The sequence below is a fragment of the Arvicola amphibius genome, chromosome 15 (genome assembly GCF_903992535.2).
Source record: "Arvicola amphibius chromosome 15, mArvAmp1.2, whole genome shotgun sequence".
Lineage (NCBI taxonomy): Eukaryota > Metazoa > Chordata > Mammalia > Rodentia > Cricetidae > Arvicola > Arvicola amphibius.
The window spans coordinates 11,169,930-11,196,548 of NC_052061.1; the positions used below are offsets into that span (position 1 = coordinate 11,169,930).

Genomic DNA, 26,619 nt, shown 5'->3' on the forward strand with positions numbered 1-26,619 from the left:
ATCATTAAGCCAGAACAAGAACAGTAAAGGAAAGCTGATTCTCTCAAGAAATTATGGGAGCCAGGAATGGTGGTACCCATGCCTTTAATCCCAGTACTCAGGAGGCAGAAGCAGATGGATCTCTGAGTTCAAGGCCAACCTGGTCTACAAAGTGAGTTCCATGCAGCCAGAGCTACACAGAGAAAGTCTCAAAAAAGAAAAAAAAATGAAATTATAGTGACTCTCTTGTAGATTATTATGCTAATAGAATAAAAAAACAACTTAAGTGTTGATCAAGTCTTTTTAGATTTTGATTTTAGTCTCTAAAATATAGTTTAGGGGCTGAAGGGTATGAGTCTGTTGGTAGAGTGCTTGAAGGCTAGCAATTCTGATCCCCTAGCACCACATAAATTGGCCACAATGAGCTGCAAGTGGAGTGTGTGGCTCAGTGAGTAAAGTGCGTGTGCAAGCTTGACCACTTGAGTTTGGATCCCCAGAACCCAAGTTCTGATCCAGTGGTGTGCATGTCTATAATCTACACTCCTATAGGAAGATGGAAGCCAGAGATCAAGGACCCCTGGACATTGCTAGGGCAGCTAGCATGGAGCTGGCGGATGAGAAAACAGAAAAACCCTGTCTCAAGGTAGAAGGTGAAGACTAATACCCAGGGTTGTCTTCTGATCTCCACAGATGTAGCCCTGCACACACATGAACATGTATGCGTACACAAAAAGAAACTGGCTGTAGTGGCACATGTCTATAATCCTAGCACTCTAGGAGTAGACACAGAAAAATTCTGAGTGGAAGGTTTGAGGACAGTCTGAGTTATATGAAACCTTGCCTCATTATATATATCTAGATATTTATCTATCTATATAGATATAGATACTTAGATATATATATTTAGACAATAACCCATAATTCACCAGTAGACCTACTTGCCACAGGTCAGTTCCTGAAGACTCAGAAATACCTTAATTCAAAACACCTTAGGACATTGAGGTTTTTGTTTTGTTTTTGAAGGACATTCAGGTTTTTAGTTATTGGCTGAACATATAAAAGAGCCAGGCACTGATTTCTGAAAATAATGAAACAGAGACAGATGGTAAAGCTATAAACAGCACACACAGAGCACACCATAGTTATTTGCCTGCGCCTGCTCAAAGCACTGACCTGTTATCCATGAAGTACACAGTAATAATCATCTTTTGTCGGGGAGTGTCCTTCAGTAAGCCAGAACAGGGTATTACTTTCTGTAGTTAGTAGTAAGGGCCACCTTAGTGGATCCCTGAAATGAATCCTTGAGCCACAGAAGGGTTTAAAAAAAGAAGTTCCTAAGAAATTACTTGGAAATTCAAAAACAAGTATGTGCATAGCTCCCAAGTGTTTTGTCAGTTACGCTCCTAAGACCTGAACAGTAGTAACTTAATACTCCTAGCCCAGTGCTTCAGGTGAAGATGTGTGAACAGTAGCCAGTTGTTCTTAAACTCAAGCTAGGATTTCTGTTGAAGGAGAATATTATTGGATGTTGGAAGAGTAGAAGTGTGTCAGCTTCAGGGAGGCTCATTCCTGCTCCCTGTGAACTGCATTATGACATTAGCGGGAACCTTCTTAGTCCCAGGGGAGCCTTGCTGGGAAGCCCTGACCACTGCTGGATTCCTCTGTGCAGACTAAAATCAGCCCCTCTTCCCTGGGCTGATAAAGCTCCACAGGACACAGTTCTGGTAGGTAGGTCTTGTCCCCTTCCCTCTGCATCCCTGACTACTCATCTTGAACCCAAGTTCCAGGTAAACCTGGCTGGTCAGGCACCCTGCCTACAGCACTTATATCATTTGCAGACTCCTATGTGCATGATTTTCTGTGTTTAGTAGGTTCCTTGGTGACTTCTAAGAATGCCATGACGTAGTGAAGTTCTGTGGCAGTGAAGTCACTTCCAAAAAGGAGTGGGATGTTTGCATTACTCAGCTTGAGTGGTCTGGAGATAAAGCACAGTAAGATGCCATCGCACAGAGCTGAATTTGCCTTGACTGGTGAGTGAGAGCAACTTGGCATTTGCTGAGGCGCTCAGTTTCACAGCCCAGGACCTCAACACAGTGCCCGCCAGGTGGATCACAACTGCAGCTCTACATGTAGTCAGCTCAGAAGACTAGAGAAAGGGCAAGAGGTACACAGGTTGTCTAAGCCCTCTCTACACAGGCTTTCCCACGGGAAAAAAAAAGCTGGCCATGGTAGTGCACATCTATTCGAAACACTCAGGAAACTGAGGCAGGAGAGTTGAAAGTTTGAGGCCAGCCTTGGATGACTCTGTCTCTAAAAAAATAAATAAAGTGCAGACAGAAGAACTGAAACATTACACCTCATTTCTAGACTTTCAGCTTCCTGAACCTTGTCCCAAAAGACTTATTCCAAAAATGGTGGATGCAGATCCAAGGTTTTGCTGCTGCTTGTGTGAGCCCCGTCTCTCAGAACTCCACCCTACAGCCAAGCTAATCCTATGAACTGACGCTGACCAGCAGTCCTGTTTACGTGTAGTCAGTGGCTAGGAAGAGAGAAGATTGTTGTCTAGCATCTCAGAGTTGGTAGGAAAGATAGAACTTCCATTAGTGACATGTCCATTTCAAACATAGAAATGAGGTGGTAAAAAGTGACGTGTCAATTGGAAATTTTTCTCTACTGTTTGAGACTACCTGCCAATATGCCCACTGTTTTCAACTCCATTTGCCAGAATGCCTGCATGAGAGATTAGCATCCCGTGGTGGGTACTAATGGGAAGAGGGAGGCTTTAACCTATGCTAGACAGCCTGGCTGAGCCTCCTGGAACCAGGAGTTTTTCACCCGGTACATGCTGTTCACTGGCTACCAAGGTGGGTGTCAGTCTTGGTCATGCATTAAGGTCTCTTCCCCAACATCCTGGGAACAAGTACAGCCCACAGTAGACCAGTGATCTAGCTAACTAGGAATTGCACAAACTGAAGCACAGAGGTTCTGGACAACGTAGCTGCTTCAAACAAAATCTGATGCATGTGTCAGAGCCATCCATCCTGTAGTGCAAGTCCAAAGAAGCCACACAGCCATCTGCAGCTGGCATGGGGCTGCATTCTTGGCTCCCTCAGGGAAGGAGACAGACTACCAGACACCTCAGTTCAGCCCCAGGCCTTGAAACTTGGCAGTGTCTGTACACACAAAGTAAGTCCGCAGCTCTCCTTTGCCTTTGACGTTGATCAGCCCTCGGCACTCACAGGAATATCCTAGTCCCTGGAGGATGGTGCATGTCTCTTCTGTAACCTGGAATGAAAAAGACCAGTGTCTGTTGTCTGTTCCTAGTAGTGATGGCCAGTGCCACACGGCCCAGTGAGAGATGGGCCATGTCCTAGAGCAGGATACTTCCTCAGGACATGTCCTTTCCCCAAGTGGATGCTTCTCAGTGGACTTTTACCTGAATTTTCCCAAGCTCTCCAGTGCTCTCCATTCGGCTGGCAACATTGACTGTGTTTCCCCAGATGTCATACTGAGGTTTGCGTGCTCCAATCACTCCAGCAATCACAGGCCCGTGGTTTATGCCTTAAGATTGTTTACAGTTAGCCATTTATAGTAACACTGAGGGAGCCTACAGAAAGGCTAACAGGGCAATGGGGTGCAAGTTCCCTTGAAACTGTTCTCTGTAGGTTGTGCCCCTGCAGTATGAAAGGCCCCAACTGTCTCTTGTCCACACTCCTGAACTCATTAGCTCTTCCCTAGTATCTGCTAATTTCTCTTTTTAAACAGTGTAGCCCTGGCTGTCCTGAAACTAGTTCACTTTGTAGACCAGGCTGGTCTCGAACTCACAGATCTGCCTGCCTCTGCCTCCCGAGTCATAGGATTCAGTGCATGCACCACCACCGCCAAGAGGCCCTGAATTTATAGTTATATATTGTTAAATTTTTCAAAGCCTTGGTGGCTGCCAAGGTGGCTTATCAGGTAAAGATGCCACCAAGTCTGGTGATCTGAGTTGAATTCCCAGAACCCACACAGTGGAAAGAGAACCAGCTCTTAAAAATTATCTTTGATCTCCACATGTGCACTGTGGTATGTCACACACTAAATAAATGTAATTTTAAATTTACTAATAAGAGGTCGAAGAGATAACTCAGTTTGTCACATAAACATTGGGAATGTGTATTGGATTCCCTAGCACCCCATGTAAAGAGTGTGATGACATCTGTAATCCTAGTGTTGGGGAAGTGGTCACAGGACAGCCTCACCTCATTAGCAAATCCCAGGTCCCAGGGAGACAAGTCAAAAAATAGGATAGTCAACTGCTGAAGTTGACTTCTGGCCTCCATACATACATACACCCATGCACAAATACACATTTTTCATGAGCATATGCAAGGGAGGTCAATTTTAATAACACCAGAAGGTCTGCTGAAACCTCATAGCAGAAGGCCCATGACACCTTCCAATCAAGAGGGTATGCACAAGGCTAAGCTGCCCATTTGTAAGCCTCACCAACTCGAAGGCGAAAGGAATTGAAGGAGTGCCTGTTGATTCCGTCCAGCTTGCTCATCAGGGCCATGCTGAATTCCACCAAGACACCGATGTGCACGTGCTTCCGCTCTAGGTCCTGCAGGACATGGATGGCATACCTACTCTACAGCCTTCACTGAGGGCACGCACATCCATGGGGATAGGGTGCCTCTACCCAGACACACCCTTTAGTAAGGTGCTAGGACTAGGGATAGCCCGTAGTATTTACTTTCACACAGGCCTGGGGTACCTGGTTCTCGTGTCCTGAGGGGACACTGAGCCCTGCTGCGGCCATGTAGGTGCTGCCAATGGTCTTGATCTTCTCCACACCACTGAACTTGGGCTTCAGCAGCAGCTGCACAACAAAAAGAAGCCACTATAGCCTTGGTGCTGAGAAAGGAAGAGAGGACCCACCTTCCCCTGATGTGCAGTGCACACATCTCGTGTATGTTGTTGTCCTTCTGTGCTCATGACTGCAGGTGAGGACACAGCTCCCAGCACCTCATCCCTTCCCGTCTCTGCACTCTGACCCTTCTAAGAGCAGCCCACCCAGCATAATTTTCTCAGAGGCAGGTCAGTTTCTTCCACAAACCAGCCCAAACTGACTTCCTGAAATGGCTGACAGCATGGCTCAGCCTGAGTCAGAGTTGTTCTGGAAGGACCTAACCTGTTGGCACCTGTCCAGTAGAGATTTAATAAAAGTTTCCTTACTTGATTAAAGAAAATGTGTCTCTTGATATTTAATGTTGATCTCGTGTTTTGTTTGACTACTGTTTTCTCTTACAGGACTAAGGATTGAGCCAGAGCCTCTCACATAGTTAAGCTTACATCTCCACCCTGCCTTGCCACTACACAGGTGACAGGCTGTACACCCCAACCCCTGTGCATACCAGCCAGGTTGTACCTCGTCAAAATCAGCAATGATCTCATTCAACAGGCGCAGGCACTCCAGCCCTTCTTTGTTGACATCACACTCAGTGTAGAACACTTTGAAGTCCGGGACGGATGCAAACATGACACAGACACAGTCATAAGACTGATGGTACCAGTCCTGCAGCAGGACAGGAGAGAAACAGGACCCTAAGACCACTAACCCAGGGGCTCAGGTGCTGGTGGGGAAGGCCTGGCCAGGCTGGTTGGCCGTGTGAGCTGTGACAGCTTGAATGCAGCTAAGGCAGGAGTCCAGTCAGGAGGTGGCCTTAGACTGAGCTGTCTCTGGGCCTGTGTCCTGTGACAGGAAGGCTCTGCCACAGGCACCTCATGGAAGTACAGGATTCTTAACAATACAGACCATCCAGATGACAGACAACTCAGCATGTTTGAACCTCATAATCTGTTTCCCAGGGTGGAAGTCAAGGCCAGGGAGGCATCTTACCCACAGCCCCTGTGGACATAGAGCCCTAACTTGACTGCAAGCCTGCCTTTGCATCTAGCATACTCCAGGGGTACTGCTGAGTAGCCCAGGCTTTCACTGGGCGGCTCTGCCCACAGACTCCTAGAGCACCCCACCTTCACACACCTCAGCTGCCTTGTCTCCAATAAAGTGGGCAGCCACATGCGCTGGCAGCACGTTTTCTAGAAGGAGGCGGTTCACATTCTCCATTGTTTCAAACTCCTCATGTTCCTTCTTGAATTTCTTCTTCCACAGACAGTCCAAGCGGCAGTAATAGTCAATCTGCAAACCAGGGAGCCAGTGCCATAGCTGTCACACCTGACACACCACCCAGGGCTGGGATCTAGGGACTAGACCAGCCTACCTACAGTGCTACCCACCCTGCTCTCTGCACCGTCTGCTCAGAGAAGCTGGACAAGTAGTCTACACACCTGTCTAGACAGCAAGATGAGGGTGGCATAGAACAGGACCAGGTAGAAGTTGATCATGGTCTTCAGGTCTCTCTCTAAGCATCTGCTGGGGAAGGGGGCAGTCACCTGAGCCCCCAGAGCAAGGGTGTAGTTGTGCATGCTTTGTGCAGCAGGCAGGAGTGGAGGTGTCCTAAAGGGGGTAGGGAGTAAACAGTTGCTCTTGAACTTAAAGGGGGACTTCTGGATCACCCCAAAAGGCCCATCTGCTGAGTGAATAGCTGCAACGGCAGCTGTAGATTAATTAGCATAAGGACCTGGCCAGAGTAAGGCAGACAATTTTTTCTAGGTCCTCAATCCAAAGCCAAAACCTTGAAGGCTGCAGGGTGCTCTTCAACCCACAGGAGTGCGCACTACCCAGAAGACACCAGGCATCTCCACTTCTGACATTGGTGATCTGACCACAGGTCAGACTTAGCTGGCTCATGGCTCCCATCTCACACCGTGACAGGCCCAGAAAGAGGAGAAGCCTGATTGCTAGGACCTCCCAAGAGCCTATTAGTAAGCCATACACCCAGCTCACTGCAGGAGACCTGGAGCCTGGACCAGTCACTGTACCTCTGGAAAGCAGAAATCCATTTGTCCACAGTATGTTTCGTTGGTACCATGGACAGAGATGCGCCATGCTCTGGCCAAGGGCTAGGTTGAAACAAACCAACTTACAGTAGTGGGCTACAGAGACACCAGCAAGTAGGTCCCCACCTATGTGTACTGTTGGTTTCGGTGCTGTTGCCTGGGACGTGCCAGCACGGGGAGAGGTTGAAGAGCAGCAGGTAAGCCACCAAGGCCACTGTCAGCAGCATGGCCTTCACTTCCAGGCTTATCCGCAGGAAGACGGAGCATGAAATGAAGCCCAGGATGCAGCTGCAGGTGTAGTACTACAGGTGGGGACAATGTCCTGTGTCAGTCACCAGAGGCATGCCTGGAACAGTCTGGTGCCAGTTCCCTCCTGCTGAGGAGCTCCATGGCCGGGCATCTGTACCATCCTTGGCCCACTGCTTCCCTTTTCAGCAGATCAGCAAGGGCACTGCATAGCACCTGTGTAAGGCCATCCCTAGTCTCCCCACTTCTCATGACCCCTACTCTAGACTTGGGCCTCTCCAGGTTTATGTCAGCTGTCTGGGCCCAGCCCTATATTCCTTTAAGGCTTCAATTAACCTCTGATGCAGGGATTCTGACTGCACAGAGAGAGTGACTCAAAGACACCCTCTAGTGCAACTGATGCTGGCCTGCAGTCCCTGCCCGCCCAAGTCTTACAGCAAGAAGCAGTGACCCAGTGTTCTGTTTCCCTGGCATTGGGGCCGGCAGGAAACAGTCTTGGCTACCTGGGCCTGGCCTTCTCCACTTACACTGGGAGACACTAGATTTCTTCTTCCTCTCCAAGGCCTTAAAGATTCAGACCTTCAAACCATGAGCTGTGCTCTGGCCAGAGTGGTCCAGCAGCACGAGAGGACTGGCCAGGGGCTGGGTGGTGTTGGGAGCCAGGATGAGCATACTCACCGGGAGGAGCTCACAAAGGGTCCCAACTCTAGTTCTTGCAGCCAGCTGACTTGTCTCGTTGCTTCCAGGCCGCTCTGGGCCTGGGTTAAGCATCAGTGGCTGAGGAGAGACAGGTTGCCATTAGAGTAGATCCACGGATGGAGAGCTGTCAGGCCCAAGGCGGGTGACAACTGTAGGAACCAAAGGTGCCCTGATGCTGGGTGCCAGGCTCTCAGCTGGGCCCACCAAGTAGGTGTGTCCACAGCACCCACCAGGTATGAAGTACCTGGGGTGGGGAGAGCTACAGAACGTGTTGACAACAGTAGCCCAGGGAAAGCATAAGAAAAGGCTAGGACTGGCCCCTCAAGAGCTCCCTTCTGCTGGACTCAGAGAAAGGCATGAGTGCTCACTCCCAAAACTGCAGCCTACAGTGTAGGAACAGTGAGGAGACCTCTGTTCTAAAGGAAAGAGCTAGCATAAGGCAGGGCTGTGAGTTCCTACAGGCCGCTTGGCAACTACCCACATGGGACTTGGACCAGAGTCTTATCCCTTACTGAGGAAAGAGAGTGTGGGAAGGAGGAGCTGGCAGTCAGCACGTATCTGTAGCGTTTCTGGGTGCCTCAAGCCCTCCCTTGAAGGGGTGAAGAGCTCTAAGCCTGCACTGGGGACCCCACAGTGCTGCAGAGCTATGAAGGGGTCACCCCAGATGGAACTGTTCAGGCAACAAGAATGGGATTCTAGAATCTACGTTCCCCAGGTGTAAAATGGTTCCTTTCCTGATGTGGGATTACCCTCTGTATTCTGTGAATATGTTTTATTACCACTGGTTAATAAAGAAGCTACTTTGGGCCTATGGCAGGGCAGAATAGAGCAAGGCAGGAATTCCAAGCAGAGATAGAGGAGAAAAGAAGGAGTCAGGGAGACAGCACGTAGTTGCCAAAGGAGACAGACTCTGGAACCTTACCTGGTAAGCCACAGCCTCATAGCAATACACAGAATAGAAATGGTTTAATTTAGCTATCTAGGAATATGCCTAAGCTATTGGCCAAGCAGTGCTATAATTAATATAGTTTCTGTGGATTATTCGGGTCTGAGCAGTCTCCGCCCACACTTTCCCCTGGCCTGACCCCGTAACTTACCATGTTGATGACAGCAACAGTCAGTAGACTGCCAACAGTCAGCACAACCAGGGACAGCCTGAGCAGGGGCTGCGTCTCCACACTCTCCGAGATGGCCTGGAGTGTACCTCGGGCTGGAAGGCACCTCTATGGAGAGGGACAAGACATGCAAACAGCAGCTGGGACGGCCCTACTCAGGAGGATGGATGGCACTAACCAACCTGAGAGTCTAAGGACTTGGGAGCAGTCTGCAGGGACTCAGTTCTCCTGGAGCTAAGATGGGCACCCAGCCATTGCCTAACTACTGGTGAGGGAGAGGCCACAAGGATGAGAACGAATGCACTGGATTCAGGGATCCACTCACCGAGAACTCAGTAGCGAAGCAGAGACCTAGCACCAGCCCCAGCAGGCAGGCCACAAGTCCAAAGGACACGCCCAGAGTGGCCATCCTGGAAAGGAGGGAAAACATGAGCCCAGGTCCCCTCCACCAGTCTGTTCTCCAGTTCATAGTCAACCCGTCCCTCCCCAGTGGACATTCTGCAGCCAGCAATAGAGACCTTGAAGAATGACTCCAAATGTCCCACAAACAATTATCATAAAGATCAAGGTTGTCATTAGGTCCCCCTGGAGGCCAAGTTTATAAGAGGTGAGCACATCGTGAGCCTCTGAAACCATGTCTGCCATGAAAACATGAAAGCAGCTGTATAGGGGGCTGGAGAGATGGCTCGGGGGGTTAGGAACACTTGTTGCTCTTGCGAAAGGATAAAGGTTCAATTCCCAGCACCCACATGGTGGTTCCCCACCACCTATAGCTCCAGTCCAGGGGCTCAGACACCTTCCTCTCACAGCCCCGGGCATCAAGCACATGTGGTATAAATGCATTCACGTAGGCAAAACTCACAAAAATACAATTAATTTTTTTTTTTTTTTGGTTTTTCCAGACAGGGTTTCTCTACAGCTTTAGAGCCTGTTCTGAACTTGCTCTGTAGACCAGGTTGGCCTTGAACTGAACAGAGATCGACCTGCCTCTGCCTTCTGAGTGCTGGGATTAAAGGATTAAAGCCACCACCACCTGGCTACAATAAAAAAAAAAAATTAAGCATTTATATATAATTTTTATTTACCATGGTTTGTTTGCTTTCAGTCTTATTGTTTTGGTTTTTTTGATACAGGGTTTCTCTGTAGCCCTGGCTGTCCTGGAACTCACTCTGTAGACCAGGCTGGCCTTGAACTCACAGATATCTGCCTGCTTCTGCCTCTGGAGCTCTGAGATTACAGGCATGCGCCACCACCATCTGGCTTTAGTTTGGTTTTGATACAGGGACTTACAGCTCTGGCTGACCTGGAACTTACGATATAGACTAGTCTGGTCTCAAACTTGAAGTGATCCTCATGTCTCTGCCACTGAGTGCTGTGGAACCACAGGCCTGGGTCACCATACCTGGTTGCTATTTAGCGTGTGTGTGCGTGCGTGCGTGCGTGCGTGCGTGCGTGTGAATGCAGGCACACGTCATAACATGCATGTGGAAATTAGAGAGTAACTCTGGAGTCAGTTCTCTCTTTTAACCACGTGGATGGCAGGGATCGAACTCGAGCTGTCAGGCTTGCCGGCAGGTGCCTTTACCCGCTGAGTCATCTCACTAGCCCTGTGTAGTCTGTCAAACACATCCAAAACCACAAGGCCAGTCATGCTTTCTTTTAACTGCCTTCTGGAAGCTATCTGTGGCTAAGCTTTGGTCCTCCTGGCCCCTCATCCATGTCCGCACCAGCAGGACCCCAGAACATGAAGTAGGAATTTCAGGGTTCTTGGGTCCAGGCTGGATGCCACGATCTCTGTAAATCTCACCTACCCACGTGAAAAGGAGAACCCCAAAAGCTGGACCCCAGTGGGCTTGCTCATCCTCTCCACCACAGACTGACCTGGGCATCACGAGAAGATGGACAAGCAGGATGCAGACGAAGACAAGGCTGGCACAGGCGAAGTCGTAGCGAGCACGGGGGATGGGCACCAGGCGGTACTAGGTAGGGGAGAGGCGACATGACCGTGAGAGACAGCAACCAGCAAAGTCCCTTTAATGGACATTCCAAGTTCATATCCTAAAATAAAATGTGTGGCGCTACCCCGGGAGCTCGAGGAAGTCTACTCCACGCAGTCACTCGCCTGCCAACACTATACAGTTCCTCTCTGCATGGGCAATACTTAACACCCAGCAAGGCTTTCGTTTTCATTTCTTGGGCCCCACGCGGGAAACAAACTCCTGCTCGTGGGGCTGTTTGTCAGTAGGCCTGACCTCACCCCTCACAAAGGAGTATTATCTGCGTCCGAGCCCCTGGACACACAGGTAGGGATCCCTGTGTCTACTCTGTGACCACATCATCATGCTCCCATGGTAGAGGAGCAACCAAGATTCGGGCCATGTGACCCACAGCCAAGGGAAGCCCCCTCAGCTTTCTTCCCAGTAACTTTACTCAGATCCCCAGGGAGAAGATTCCTCCCCTCAATATTGGATATTAGGCCATGAAAGTCAGGACAGCCATATCCTAAAGCTAAGGACAACCAGCTTCAACACTGGTCTAAACTGGATCTGGCACCTGCCAGGCTGCCTGCGGGAAAGGTGGAGTCGATCCCAATACAGACCCAAGACCTGCCAGGGAGCCACAAGTTGCTCTAGACCTATGGGCATAAAGTGTGTCACAGCAGTCAGGAAGGAGGTACCACAGGTATGCAACCAGGAGACTGGATTTGGGATAGCATCCTCCTGAAAATCTTAAGCACTCAATTGCCCCAAACCTCAGGGACAAATCTCTAGGGTGGTGTGAGATAAAGGGAGCAGGCCAACGGGAATAGCCACAAATGAGACTGCGCAGAATCCCATCTACCCAGCAGTCAGTTCAGAGCGCCCTGTGGGTCTCCCCACCCTGTGCAATTTGCTGGACCTGGCAGTTCTGTGGTACCTGCCCGAATCTCACCTCCCGCTCAAAGTCCTTCTCGAGGAAGATGGGACCAAAGGTGTGGAAGTCATCAGACTTGGAGCAGCAGGGCCTGGGGGAACAGCAGCACAATGTCCGCAGAGCCGGAGAGGGTCACACTCCTGGAGACAACCCCGGGGCAAGGGAAGGAGCTACAGGCCACAGCCAGGGCTCCACGTCTAGCAGAGGGACCAGCCCTGCCGTGGGAGGGAAGAGGTGGGTAGAGATCACAGGCCTCACCTGGTGGAGCTGAGCCCCTCAATGGCCGAGAGCATCTCGTCATCACAGTCGTCATCCAAGCGCCCCTTGGGGGAGGCGCTCCTAGAATTAGAGCCCCAGCTACATCACTCCAGGGGCCCACCTGGCCAGGGGCTAGGCTATGGATGCTGGATTTGCCAGTAGGATTACTGGTATCTGTTGGGGTCCCTGAGTTCATAAAAGGGGTTAAGGGAAGGGCCAGCAGCCCAGAAAAAAGCAGAGGACACATCCCTAACCCCTAGACCAAAGCCACCTCGGCTAGGGCCAAGATCAGCACAGAAGCCAGAGAACACACAGCGACCCGCTGCCCCTGCCCTAGGGTAGCACACAGCATGCATCCCACCGCAGTCATTCATAGAGCCTGGGACCTGGGGGGTCCTGCACCCACAGAAGACAAACCTGAGCCCTGGCAAACCCGCAGAGGCTTGGGCTGGGCCTGGAGGGGCTGCCCCAGATAGAGACTGGTCAGGGCACCTGCCTGCAGGAGGAGCCTGGCATAGCACCGGCCGTAAGCAGTGTGCAGGAGGGCAGTGCACCTACCTGGCAAGGGCACGGTGTCGGCGCAGTGAAGAGGCCTGAAAGGGGCGAGAAGGGGAAGGTGAGCACTCCCTGGACACTGACTCTCATCCCCCACGGGTCTGGCTTTCTTTCCTCAGACTGGAAAAGGACCAGGAGATTCTAGGATATTCCAGGCCCCATTGGAGCCTTCTTCAAAGACATCCTCCTGTCCAGACGGGAGGCTTGGCAGAGACTACCCACAATGCATCTAGAGAAGGGCGGGACAGAGCCTTTTGCTCCCTGTCCCTTCTCAGAGGGCTCCTGACCCAGCAACCAGATGGGAGGGGACCTACCTTTGACCTCCGTCCATTGGAAATGGGGGTCTCGCTGCTGCTCACACTCTCCCGGTGGTTGAGGTGTGCAAAGGGCCGCGCTGCACCCCAGGACTCAAGATAGCGGGTTACACGCACTGAAGCCCGCATCTTCAGGGTCGCATCCCCCTTGGGCTTGGGGAGGTGATGGCTGGGTGGGGGTGGCTGCTGGCTCTGCAAACACATAGACATGACCTATTCTGACCTGTTCTGCCTGTTCCCCTCTCAACTGTCCCTGGCATGCATGTGAGCACGCCTGGAGCACTGGCTGGTCTGCTAAAGGGGAAAGTATTAAGTTTCTGAGCCTCTTCTTGAAGCCCTGGGGACTGGCTGAAGCCCCAAGTCAGGAAGAGGCTGATGGCCACACAGCTCAAGCTCAGCCACCCTTGAGGAAGGGTAAGCGGGAGCCCTGCCCTGCCCTGCCCACACATGTGGTTCACACATGCTCCTTCCGGTGAGAGCAATGGAAGGAAGATGTGTGTTGGCTTGAACTCAGAGACACAGCTACTAAAAGCGCCAGCCCACTCCACACCCAGCTCAGCACCAAGCCCATCTGCCACACACTTGCTGGGCCCAGCACCATCCTGGGGCCTTAGTGATTCAGCCAGGCCCTGAGGGAGGGTCCAGCTTGGCCTCCTGTCTCAGTGCCACTGAGCCCCAAGGCCCCCTTAGCACATGCCTGGGCCTTTGCCAGTCAGGGTGGCCAGGTATGGCTGGAAGCAAAAGAGGAAAAGAAAGCCTCAAGACCATCAGACAAGCACAGGCTCCCTTGTGTCTGCTGAGGCTCTTCCCTCCTTCGCCCCCCACATCTCAGACACTTCCTCCAGAGCCCTTCTCCTCAGACTTGCCGACACCAACAGGCAGCAGCCTTCCTACAGCCCCAGACCGGGCAAAGCCCAGTGACAAATTTACTGGAAACTTCCAGAGTCTCTGGGCATAGAAACCTCTTTAAACCCTCTGAGGCTCCTCTCCTGCTGGCTGCCCTTGTCACATGCTGGTCAGAGACAAGAACGAAGAGGAACTCCTACCGGTCCCTCTAAACTGCCAGCTATGTGAATAAATGGATAAACACGCTGGAGAGAGGGATCAGGCATCGTGACAGTCCCACACTGCCAGTGGCTGACACGCTGACACGCACACATGCACACACATAGGCTGCTGCTTCTCTGAAGCCTGGCCGGAGTCTGGCCAGCATCCTGCAATCGTGCTGGCTCAGGCTGGCAACCCTCAGGGGTAGGTTTTGGAACCACGCCTGCAGATGTCTTTGAGGTTGGGGCTTCATCCATTTCAAAGCCACTAAGCGCATGCTCAGAGCAGAGCTGGGCCATCTGCAGGCTAGAGGGTCAGTGGTCTTGGACAGCATGAATGATAATAAACAAGGAAAAGGATAAATAAACAAGACCACATGGGGACAGTAAGGCCAGAAGCGGGCATTTTCCTGTATGTGGGGGCAGCCCTGTGGACACAGAGTAACCAAGACAGGCAACAGAAGTTAGGTGGGTTTGCAGGCTGCCGCCAGGCACAGCCAAAGACCAGAACCAAGAGAGCAGGAAGAAGCTCCTGCCACCATTCTGGAGCAAATTCCACGGATGATTCAGGAGGTTAAGTCCACAGACAACAAAAGGCAACACACTGCCAGCTTGGAGCAGTCAGCAGAGACACCCAGCAGCCTCTCCAGTTGGGCCACTAGGGCAAGTCGGGCTCCAGGAGAGGAGGCATCTTGAGCCACCTGAGAGTCCCAGTTCCGCAAGCTCCAGGAGCAGGTTGCCCGGCCATTCCCTGCTTCCCTGAGTCTTTGCAGGGGTGAAGAGACCTTCCTGCAATTAGCTTTGTGGGCCTGCACTAACGTGGCACTCTATGCCCATAGTCCTTGCTCCCCTCCTTACAGAAAGACAAACAGGTTGTTCCTTGGTGTCCTAGACTGTGTCCAGTTCAAGGAAGTGTCTTCCTACTTTGAGCTAGTCTCTGCCACCTCACCACAGCCTTGAGGGTCAGTTGCTAGTAATTGGAACCTCCCAGGCTGCCCAATCCCCATCCACCCCCCAAGCCCTTGTACCCGAGGGTCTATCACCAGGTAGGTTCGGATGTTCATCTCTTTCAGATAGGGGTCGCGCTGCTGCCCGTTCCCATCCTCCACCTCATACGCCTTGTCCAGGTGGTTCAGTGTCGCCTCTGTGATGTGCACCCGGCTGGGGAGACGGAAGCCAGATAAAGCAGCGTGGTCCAGGCACCCACTTAGGGGTGCACAGCAGACAGGACTGGCATCATCCCCTGCCTCCACTCTTGGCCCCACCCTCATCAGCCTGGCCTCTGCCCCGCTGAAACTCACCCAGGGACTCCGGCCGCCTCCATCCTGTTGGCCAGGGACACGTCATGGGACCACACGTCATACTGCCACTTGCGAAGCCCGATGACCCCACACAGCACATTGCCGGAGTGGATACCCACCCGCATGCTGATGTCCACGCCTGTGGCCTCACGCACCTGCCTGGAGCAGAGCGGTCTGTCACCTACAGCAGTTCAGGAACACACTGGAGGTCTCAGGGATGGCAGCGCACCAAGGAGGGAGGCAGAGGGTCCTCTTCAGAGAGGTCAAGAACTCCAACCTTGGGAGTGTGTAAACTCACACCCAGCTCAAGGGTGTGCAAGAAGAGAAAGGGACTTAGGATGCCGTTTATGCTGATGCGCCACCTTCTGTCCCAGGTATCCCCTGCCGGGCAGCCCTGTTGGTTTTGATAAGGCTTCCAGGGTGTAGAGGATGCTAAGCCCTACCCAGCACCCAGTATAGACAAGGACCGTGGGGGTTTCTCAACTCCACCTGCAGGAAATGAGAGCCCTATTCAGCACAAGGAGGTCCCAGGGTGGAGCCTTCCAGGACGTGGCACTACCCCTATTTCCCAGGCTAGAGCAAAGCTCTATACCCCTCAGGCAAGCTGGTGGTTAGGGGCTCAGGGACCACCAGCACCTCTGTCCACCACTGCAGCTGCAGATGAGCTAAAACCACCAAGGCTAAGCCAGCAGGAGCAAAAGCTGCCTCTCCACAATGCAGAATGGGGACATGCCGGGTCCCACGGCAGGCATCCTGGGTGTCAGGCCGGGTCCCACGGCAGGCACTCTGGGTGTCTGCACTGTGGACTATACCTACGACTTGGGGAGAGTTCTGGAGGTACGGCAAAGAGGTATCAGATGGAGTACCTCCTCTGCTGCCTAGACAGGCCACCTCCACCACCACCTCATGAATCTTCCTGCACACCCCTGAGCACCTCACCAACAGACCAGTGCCAGCAGAAGGGCCCAGAAGATCCAGGCCTACCTGCCGATGGAGAGTAAGCTCTCTGGCACCAGAGGCTTCCCAGAGGAACGGAAAGCTGATGGCGTCTGAGAGCTGGACCTCGCCTCTGGAAGGCCTTCCTGCTTTCTGTCCTGAGCTCCTCCTACAATCTTAGTCCTTGGAAGGGTGGAACCCAGCTGCCCAAGCTCAGCTTTTTATTCATTTTGTTTTGTTGTTTTGTTTTTTTGAGACAGGGTCTCTCTATGTAGTCCTGGAACTTGCTATGTAGATCCACCTGCCTCAGCCTCCTCAGTGCTGGGACTAAAGGTGTGCACCACCATGCCTGGCCTAACACAGCTTTTCAGATGCTTATAGAACTTGAAGCCCCAGGTGGGCCCAGAGGAAGGGAGGCCAAGAGAAGGAGCCTGCGTCCTCCACACGGCATGCTGAGAATCCAGGCAAGCCTCACACCCCACCCGCCTCGGTTTGGAGTTTTGCTGGGGGACATGCTCCCGAGCTCTGGCCCCCCTGCACCTACTTAATGGCCTCACATATGTCCAGACCCATCTTCACGCAGTTGCGGGCGTGGGTGGGCAACGACACAGGCAGGCCCGATACGCAGTAGTAGCAGTCACCCAGGATCTTGATCCGCATGCACTCGTTAGCCTGCAGGGTAAGCAAGCAAGGGGCATGCTCAGGGCAGGCCTGGGCCAGCTGGACTCCTCCCTGCTGTAAATGGCCTTCAAGGCTGCTGCAGAGCCTGGCAAGAGGACCTGGAGAGACCCTGCCAGGAACCCAGATAAAAGCAAGGCTTAGTAGGGACCATGCAGGAGGGACTGTCTTTCTTATTTGCCTATGTAATGTTTGAGCACCTATTGTATACCTGGCCAGGTACTAGGACACAGCAGTAGGCTACAGATACAAACCCTGCAGCTGTGGAATGACCATGCAAGCAGAAGGCTGGGTCTAAATCAATGCAACTGGGATGTCTACCCAGGAGAAGGAGGAAGGGCCCAGGAGACCAGAGCCAACACAGCCCTAGAAGAAGAGCATTTGAGGGACTAGAGAGATGGCACAGTGGTTAAGAGCACTGACTGCTCTGAGGACCTGGGTTCAATTCCCAGCACCCACACGGCAGCTCACAACTGTCTGTAGTTCCAGTTCCAGGGGATCCAGCCCCCTAACACAGATATACATATAGGCAAAACACCAAGGCACATAAAATAAAAATAAATTAGTTTTTTAAAAAGAAAGAAAACCCATTCCTGTTTGGTATGCCTTCTCAGTGCCAGAAGGACAAATTCCATTCTGCCTAGGCCACTGCGTCCTTGTCTATCTCCTGGACACTCTGCTCTACACACACCGAGCTGCCTTCAAGTCCTGGAGACAGAGTTTTGTGTCTGCTCCAGGCCTTGTTCCCCTGCCCCACAGGCTTTCCTTCCCTGGGTCTGAGTCTGTGTCTTTGTCTGCCCCCTCCCCACCACTAGCCTCAAACTCACAGAGATCAGCCAGCTCTGCTTCCCAAGTGTTGGGATTAAAGGCATGCGCCACCATGCTAGGCCATGGGTTCCTTTGGAAGGCTTCTCAAGGTTTCATTTTGTCTGGTTTTTCAAGGCAGGGTTTCTCTGTGTAACAGCCCTAGCTGTCCTGGCACTCGCTCTGTAGACCAGGTTGGCCTCGAACTCAGAGATCCGCCTGCCTCTGTTGGGATTAAAGGTGTGCACCACGACTGCCCGGCTTCTTATATGCACACTTCACCTGGGACTTTGTCAAGCCGAGACTCTGAGTGAGGCTGGGCATTCCGGCTGCTCCCAGACCCCCAAGGTAAGGCAAGGCTGCCAGACTAAAGCCATTTGCAGACTGCAAGTCTAAGCCGCCATCTGCTCTGGACCCATAAACACTCCGGGCACGCACTCAGCCTTGTTCTACATCTGCTGAGGTGGAGGTACCCTGGCACCCAGCTCACAGGGATACACAGAAATCACCTCCTACCCAGACACAAGCCCTCAGCCCCAGCCTCCCACCCACTCCCAGCTCATGCAGCGCGTGATGTCCTGTGACCGCAACAGCGGGCTGACGGCATGCCCAGGCTCACCTTGGCAATCTGGTCGAATTTCCCGAACAGCTCGTTAAGCACCACCACCAGCTCCTTGGGGGAGCAGTCACTGGCCAGCCGCGTGAAGCCCACGATGTCTGCATACAGGATGCTAGTCCGGGTGCACAGAGCTAGGATCAGATCCCTGGGAGGCGGCCCTGCCTCTGCCCCCATCAGCCCCAAAGGCCAGAAGAGATGCTCCTGGCCAGCTTGACCCATCTTAGCTCCAGAGGCCTCTCACTACAACCGGACAGAGCACACTACCTACGCTCAGATCCCAGCACCCTCCCCTCTCTCTGCACCTACACCCAGAGAGTCAAGAGACCTCAACTCCGGGAATACAACTCCCCCTCTTTCCAATTCTCCCCAGGCCCTGAAAGAATCACAGGTGAGCAAGCTGAGGTCCGGGGACGTAGGTGGAAAAGCCCTCAGGCCTCGCTGTGCTCCATGTCCTGTGAGACCCCAGGCAACAGATGTAGCCCTGACTCATACTAAAAGATCTCTGCTGCAACATAACGCCGGCCCTCAGGCAGAGACCTAGAGAGAGTTCAAAGTGGCCACAGTACACGCCACAAGAGATCCTGCACCTGTCAAATCAGTAAGGCCATGTAAGGACGGGGACACCCGGTCACCAAGCTCAGGGGTTTCACCTCCTTTAGGGAGAATCATCAGAAATGCTCCTCTCTCCCCACCCAATTGTCCGGCTAATTCACGTGACCTGCTCTGATTTTGGGAGGACACTGGGTCTTCTTCCTCTAATACCACCCTAGCCCTTTAAGAGCCTTGATCTGATTCGCCCCATGAAGAAACAAGGAGAGGGGTTGGGGATTCAGCTCAGTGGTAGAGTGCTTGTCTAGCAAGCGCTGGGCCCTGGGTTCAGGTCTCAACTCCAGAAAAAAAAAAAAAGAAGGAAGGAAGGAAGGAAGAAAAAAAGAAAAGAACAAACAAAAAGAAAAGAAAGGAAGGAAAAGGAGAGGAAAAGGAGAGGAGAGTGGAGGGGAGGAAGGGGAGGGAGGGAGGGGAGGGGAGAGAGGGAGGGAGGGAGAGAGGGAGGGAGGGAGGGAGGGAGGGAGGGAGGGAAGGATTTTGCCCAAGAAAGATAAAGAAAGGAAACAAAGAGAAACTAAGGCCCAAGGAAGTGGCTGACCGCCAATCCCTGTGTGGACTGAGGCTCCCAACAGAGCGCTATTTGCCCTGGGAAAGGGGAGCGGTTGCCAGATTCTAAAAAGGACACCATGCTCCGCCCACCTGACATTCTGGTGCCGCTTGACATAGAGGCTGTGGAAGTTGTTGTCAGGCATGTGGCGGCGGTCACCACCCTCTTTGAGGCGCTCAATGATGGCCAGCTTCATGCCCATGGATATATGAGCTGGCAGCACCGAAAGCAGCAGGTTCTCCTGGGCACAGAAGGGCAGACCAGTGGGAGGGCAGTGGAGGCAGGCAGAGCATCCCCAGGCCCCCCCGGCCAGCCACCTGCACCTCATTTCTTCCCACAGACTATCCACAATGTCATGTACACAGGGTCGCCCTGACAGCACCTGCCCTCCCTATCACCTAAATTCTGAGGACGGAGACCCCCAAGGGACCAGCCACATGGGCCACATGTGCAGGACAAGGTGCAAGATGGGGTACACAGCAGTCGGGGAAGAAGAGGAGAGGGTACGTAGGTCCCTACCTGCTGGCGCTTCTCCACACGCAGCTTCCGGCGGATCTGGATACACTTGACGGTGTAGATGAAGAGGTCCCGGGAAGCATCCTGCAGCTGGTGCTTGTGAAAGGCCCCCGTGAAGTTCCCACCCAGGAGGATAATGGCGTTGGCCAGAAGCTGAGGGCAGCCGAGGGCAAGCAAGGCTCAGCATGGTCCAGCCAGCGCACTTGCTCAGCACGAACCCCACAGCAGACATGGTGGCATTTGTGCCCCATTGCCTGACCCAAATACTCTTCAGGTTGTTGTTTTTCCCTGGGTTCGGCAGAAAACTGAGGTCCAGGTGGCAGATGATTCCCCAGTGAGTTGCTATGACCACAGGACCAGAACATGGGCCTTCTTTGCCCCACCAGACAACATGCTCTATCCGTTACCAAGTACTTCCAAGGAGATGCTGGCTCCCTCACTGAGCTCTGAACCCAGCCACAGAAGGTACAGAACCCAACTGGCTGCCCAGAGCTCTAACCTCTCCTCCAGAAGTGGCATTTAGGCCAGTCAGAAAGAAGACAATTCCCTGTACCCCAATGATGTGAACTGGGGGCACACTTACTCAACAGAGTCAACATACCAAGACCAGGGTGTTAAGAACCTAGGTCAGGGTCCTGGGGAGAGTCACGCAGAGCAGGACCCTGAGCACAGCTAGGGCCTGAGTCTAGACTATCCTAGACCAGCAGTTAAGGCAAACAAGATGGGGCCCTGCCTGCCACCACAGGTCTGCAAACCCAGCCCCCAAGCTCAACTTCCACCAGGCCAGAGCCGGCCCCCACCCAGCCACGGTCGCCCTCCCTCACCTGCAGTCCCAGCTGTGCGCCAGACATGGACGTCTTGGAGGTTCCGGTCACAGCTCCAAACACCAGGAGGTGGGAGACAGTGGAGACCATCCCCACTGTGATGGCTGCCCGCGTGCTGAGGGGCAGCAAGGCATACACCACAAAGACGATGAACAGGAAGAAAGGCACCTGGGGACAGTGCACCCTGAGAGTCAACATGGCCCAGGACCATGAAGGAGGAGACGTCCTCAGCCTCTCGGCACCTGGGACATCCCAACCCTGGGATCTCTCACCTCTCCCCTACATGGTGAGGCACAGGAACAGACACACTACAGGACAGGAAGACCTAAAGAGCCCTGCTCATCACCTGAATACTGAATCTCTGTGTCATTGAGCTCAGCTGTTGGCCTGATAACCACTGGAAGGCTGGGATGGGGCAGGGTCACGTGTTGCCTCCCACTCCAGCCCTGCTTGCCTATGGTTTCATGAGCCTGAGCCCACCCAATCACAGTCTGAGCCCGCCCAATCACTGTCTGAGCTCGCCCAATCATGGCCTGAGCTCGCCCAATCACAGAAAATGGCACAGGCTGTGCTCAGAGGATGCCACTTCAAGGCAACTGTGACTAACCAGGCCAGGCTGGTGCAGCTCAACCAAGGTCTCCAGCTGTCACGTGGCACGGCTGTCCTACTGAGTGAACAGCCATCTCAGCCTCGAGCTGGGGACAGGCTGCTCAGGAACAAAGTAACCCAGAGGAGAGCGGGTCCAAAGGGGCCAAGCTACTCGAGCAAGGGCTAGTCCTACTCGGTTCTTCCTGGCACTTGAACCCATTGGTGCTTTTTTGCCTTCTTGAGTTGCAATTTCGTCATCTTTAATCAAACAGGTCCAGGGTGGCACTCTGAGAAGAGAGTCAGCTTGGGGTCATCTTAAACCCAGTGCCCTCACCTGCAGGGAGACCACAGCATACTCCCATAAACCCCAAGGCCACAAGCGGGCAGAAGCTGCTGCTGACTGTATATACCAGCTACTCGCACCCAAGCCCAGTGATGTCGACTCCCACCGTTACCTGCTCCCACGCACAGGCTTCGTTCTTCCAGGAGTCCCACACCAGCACGGAGCCGAGCAGCATGAGGCAGAGCCAGGTGAGCAGAGCCAAGGCCTGCAGCCACCGCCGCACCAGGCACTCAACATAGACCAGCACGTAGAGAGCCACAAACAGCGTCAGCAGGAAGAACGCAGTGCCCAGGAGAGCCTTGTGCCTTGGGGGGTCCTGGGTAGAGCAAACAGAGAATACCCTGACTTTCTCCAGAGGAGCACGTGCTCCTCCAGAAATCTACCCACAATCACGTCAAGCCCCTTCCACACAGCAGTGCTGGGCTCCCCTGACACTGGTCTCCCCATAACCTGAGGTCTGCATATAATGCCATTCACATAATCCCAGCCATTGCAGCAGCTTGAGCACCCCCACTCGGCCCTAAGAGAACACTGCTCCCCTGTGGGGGACAGGTGCAACCACAGGAGCCAGAACAGGGTTTTCCTCAGGTAATGCCTCACTTAAGTCCGGGAAGAGAGGAATTTGTGCCTGACTAAAGAACTGGTTTTGGGGTGGGGGGGACACAAAGAGCAGGCACCCCACACAGAGGTGGCACTGGAGGAGAGGTGTAGTTGGGGATAAGGATCCAGAAGATAGACGGACCCAGAAGATCCTGGGTCCCCCCCCCCATAGACCCTAAGCATCAGCAGAGCAAGGGCACAGGTCAGGAGAGATGCCATCTGCCCTGACAGTGGTAAGGATTCTATGCCAGAGTTTAAGAGGCTGTGAACTCAAGGCCAGCCTGGGCTACATAATGAGGCTCTATCTTTAAAAAAAATAAAAATAAAGAAAAGACAAATACGATGGCAAGGAGGAGGAAGAAGAGGAAAAGGAGGAGAAGGGGAAGTGGGGGAAGGAGAAGGAAGATGAGGTAAAGGAAAAAAAAATCCCAAGATCATAACTAGATTCAGAAAGGAATACAGGGATTGATTGGTGATGTCTGCCGTGGTCAGATAAGGGAAGGAAGTAACATACAAGCCTTGACTCAGATCATTTAACAGATTGAATTTCATGGTGAAAAAAAAAAAACTGAGGGTGATTTCATACAATTAATATAATAACTAAAATCAATCAGACTTCAAGATCAAATTCAAACTAACTGGTTTTTCATCCACCTAGCAGTTCACAAAAGAAGAAAACGAAGCTTCAGACAGGGACCATGGTGCTAAAGCTTTCCCATCGGAGCAGGAGGGCCAGAGTACCCTAGCCTGGGGCCTTACCTCATGACTGAAGGTGATGCTGATGAGGGCAACGCAGACGGCCACAGCCACCAGGAGGAGCAAGAGCAGCAGTGGCCCATGCTGGCTGGTGAGGCGGTACTTCTCATAGAGCTTTGCCTGGTTGGGGCCCTCGTCACCTTCATTTAGGAAGTAACGCCCCTTGGCTGGCATCTTCTTCCCCAGTGGCCTAGTCCAGTGGCCTGTTTAGGAGCCCCACGGCCCGAGATACATCTGTCTACTGACACTCTTGAATGTGGCCTAGGCCTCTGACTTCTCTGAGGCTAGCAGTCAGGACTGGGCAGAGGCACCCAGAGCCTGTGGCTCCATGAGCACATAGCACCGGCTCCAGCTACTGAGTCTTGGTCACTGGTGTCTTCAGGGTGTCTGGGATGGGCTGACAGGACCTTCCGGGTCGTCAGATCTGTGGAGACAAAGCAGACCAAAAACACTTGATGCCCACGGAACAAATTAGGGAAGGGCTGGCATGGAGCTATTTTCATACAGTACCTGGGCATGTGTGAATTCAGAATCGTTAGAAATGGAATTATGGAAGCCAGGTGTAGCGGTATTAAAGAGGCTGAGGCAGGAGGGTTGTAAGTTTGAGAACACCCAGTGCTATATAACAAGACCCTGTCTAAGGAAACTCCCAGCCCTGTTATGCTAGTCACTTAGTAAGGGCACAGGTGCACATAACTTGTGGGCACTGCAGTGGATGGTACAGACCCACAGTACCTTCATCGCCCTGGAGACCAGCATGGTACACGGGCACTCAAAGCCCGACTAAGCCACTTCCTGTTTGGTGACTGACTCCCCAGTATCACCTGTATGATGGAGGCTGGGCCACATGCATTTCTTTTTCTAGGTGGCTCCCTAGTGATCTCCACACTCAGCCTTCCTCGCTTCCCTGGGCTTCAGTAGAGCCACCTGCTATATCAGGTGAGATGATGGGCTCTGTCCCCAGGGTCCCAGTGTGAGATGATGTGAACAACACACTCTCTGGATGCCTGGGGCTCCGTCTGTGTCTTCAGGTCTACAGGGTCCCAAACCGAGATCCTGAAAGCCTGGGATTTAAGGACCATCTCGGGATCCAGGTGGTCTGGGGAGGTTGAGGAGCCACAAGCTCAGCTTCCACACCGCTAGCTTCAACCAGGGCAACTCTGAAGAGCTAGGATTAAACTCTACACCTGGCTTGAGATGTGTTTTCTTAAAAGGACCCACAGACACAGAAGTTTTTTGTTTTTTGTTTTTTTTTTTTCTGATACAAGGAGTTGAGCCCGGGCCCTCACGTATACTAGGCAAATACTCCATTGTGGAACAATAGCCCCAGCCCTCTCTTTTCTTTACGTTTTGAGACAGACTCTCACTAAGACACCCAAGCTGGCCTTGAACTCATTCTGTGGCCCAAGTAGGCCTTGAACCTGCCATCCTTCTGCCTCAGCCCCCTATATATCTGGGATTATGGGTATGTGCCAGCATGCCTGGCCCACTGACACAGATTTATGAAATCTGCAAGTCCTACCTCATAGGACAGAAAGCAGTCAGGGAGGGAAAGACAGCCTTTACTACAAAACTACAGTCCGGTGTTGTAGTTCAGCGGCAGCAGAGAATGGACCACAATATACAACAAACCCATGTGGGAGTTTATTGATGGGGGGATGATGAAAGAGAAATTTTGCACCTGTTGGCAGAGGAAGGAAAGTGAGGCAGAAGAGAAAAAGTGACGGGCGGAGCCTGTTTTTAAAGGGGCCTTGGCACAGGTGTACAGAGCCTTACAGCGTCACGCACCGCATGATGTAGTCGGCTGGCTAGGCCTTTGCCTGAATACTGACAAGTGCATTTGCAGCAACCCTGGGGTTGGCTAGGCACTTTCCTAGATACCGATGCATCTTGCCAGGTGACAGGGGCGGGCCAGCATAATGCCTGACTGCTAACAACAGGTGGACTCCAGGCTGGCTGTGCTCACCACAGACCCCTCTATGGATCGCGTCACCCGCCCATCAACACAACGTGTATTCCCAAAGGGCTTCTCAGCCACACTTGTGATGTGCCAGCTCAAGATATATCCTTGTGGCTCAGGCTGTGACAATATTCTTGCTTGTCAACTTGACTACATCTGAATTCAGCTAAAACGCAAGCATCCCACACCTGTGAGGGACTTGTCTTAATTACGTCATTTGACGTGGGAAGACCCTCCTTTTAACCTGGATCTTTCGAGGTGGGAAGATCCACCTTTAATCTGGGCCACACCTCCTGCTGGCAGCCTGTAGAAACGGGATGTAAGAAGGAAGCTTTTGCTCTTTGCCTGCTTGCTCTTGCTCTCTCTAGCAAGTCCATTCCTTCACTGGCATTAGAGCCTACTTCTTCTGGAGTCCAATGTATACTGAAGACCAACTACTGGGTTCTTGGACTTTCCATTGGTAGACAGTCATTGTTGGAGTAGCTAGACCACAGCCTGTAAGCCATTCTAATAAATATATATGATATATGTGTATATATCATATATATCCAGTATATTATTTCTAGTATATATCTCTGTCCCATATATACAATTTTCAAAAACATTTTATATTTCTATATATTCTAATAAATCCCATATGCATTTTTTTCAGTCACTAAGTTCTGTTCCTGCTGTGGGACAATGGTCTGTACCCTGTCACTTGTATTTTAAATAAGCGCTGATTGGCCAGTAGCCAGGCAGGAAGTAGAGGTGGGGCCATGAGAACAGGAGAATTCTGGGAAGAGGAAAGATTCAGTCTGCAGTCGTCACCCAGCAGCAAAGGAAGCCAAACACAGAGCAAGCAAGATGTGACTGTCTTGCTGAGAAAGGTACCAAGCCACGTGGCTAACAGACACAAGAATAATGGGTTAATCTTAAGATGTAAGAATTAGTTAATAAGAAGAGCCTGAGATACTAGGCCAAATAGCTGTGGGACCTGGTTTCTGTCCCATCAGGTCCCACAGCCATTTAGTCCCAAATAAACACAACAGAGGTCTACATTAATTACAAACTGATTAGCCTAGTAGCTCAGGCTTCTTATAAACTATTACTATTATAATTTTGCTACTGTTGTGAATTGTAATGTAAGTATCTGATATGCAGGGTATTTGATATGTAACCCCTGTGAAAGGGTCATTTGACCCCAAGGGGGCAGGACCCACAGGTTGAGAACCACTGCTCTAGAGAACCCCAACTTATACACATGCTGACCTTCCCGACCTCCAAGAGAAACAAAAACAGAGCAACCACACAGACTCCACCTGAAGGCAGCTGCCCTATTGCAATAGAAGCCTGTTAGAGAAGAGCCACCTCGTACCAGGAACTGGTGACCCCCTTTATGTATGTGACAGGGTAGAGGGTACAGGGTGGGCAGGCTGCTGGACATAGCGAGACTCAAAGGGGTCACAAAGGGCACAAACAGCCAGCTGCT

General features: G+C 52.2%; 1 protein-coding gene across 4 annotated transcripts in view; it reads right to left on the reverse strand.

Annotated features, from left to right (window-relative positions):
* Positions 1–1,085: 1,085 nt before the first annotated feature.
* The window catches only part of Adcy7 (adenylate cyclase 7), a 39,733-nt gene continuing 14,199 nt past the window's right edge, over positions 1,086–26,619 (reverse strand). For 2 of the 4 annotated variants that reach the window (XM_038312311.1, XM_038312313.1), the window contains exons 2-26: positions 23,192–23,612; positions 21,945–22,148; positions 20,902–21,069; positions 20,081–20,230; positions 19,654–19,802; positions 18,406–18,517; positions 16,849–16,976; positions 15,369–15,527; positions 15,096–15,228; positions 13,022–13,213; positions 12,711–12,745; positions 12,153–12,233; positions 11,913–11,985; positions 10,863–10,960; positions 9,307–9,391; positions 8,964–9,089; positions 7,846–7,944; positions 7,048–7,223; positions 6,310–6,478; positions 6,005–6,160; positions 5,390–5,536; positions 4,736–4,840; positions 4,468–4,582; positions 3,416–3,540; positions 1,086–3,264 (exon numbers count right to left, since the gene is read on the reverse strand). In XM_038312311.1, coding sequence (XP_038168239.1) covers positions 3,118–3,264; positions 3,416–3,540; positions 4,468–4,582; positions 4,736–4,840; positions 5,390–5,536; positions 6,005–6,160; positions 6,310–6,478; positions 7,048–7,223; positions 7,846–7,944; positions 8,964–9,089; positions 9,307–9,391; positions 10,863–10,960; positions 11,913–11,985; positions 12,153–12,233; positions 12,711–12,745; positions 13,022–13,213; positions 15,096–15,228; positions 15,369–15,527; positions 16,849–16,976; positions 18,406–18,517; positions 19,654–19,802; positions 20,081–20,230; positions 20,902–21,069; positions 21,945–22,148; positions 23,192–23,362 — 3,303 coding nt within the window. In that variant the 5' untranslated portion in view covers positions 23,363–23,612 and the 3' untranslated portion in view covers positions 1,086–3,117. Of the gene's footprint in view, positions 3,265–3,415; positions 3,541–4,467; positions 4,583–4,735; positions 4,841–5,389; positions 5,537–6,004; positions 6,161–6,309; positions 6,479–7,047; positions 7,224–7,845; positions 7,945–8,963; positions 9,090–9,306; positions 9,392–10,862; positions 10,961–11,912; positions 11,986–12,152; positions 12,234–12,710; positions 12,746–13,021; positions 13,214–15,095; positions 15,229–15,368; positions 15,528–16,848; positions 16,977–18,405; positions 18,518–19,653; positions 19,803–20,080; positions 20,231–20,901; positions 21,070–21,508; positions 21,633–21,944; positions 22,149–23,191; positions 23,613–26,619 lie in introns of those variants that run through there. The other 2 variants (XM_038312314.1, XM_038312315.1) reach the window with 2 other exon arrangements.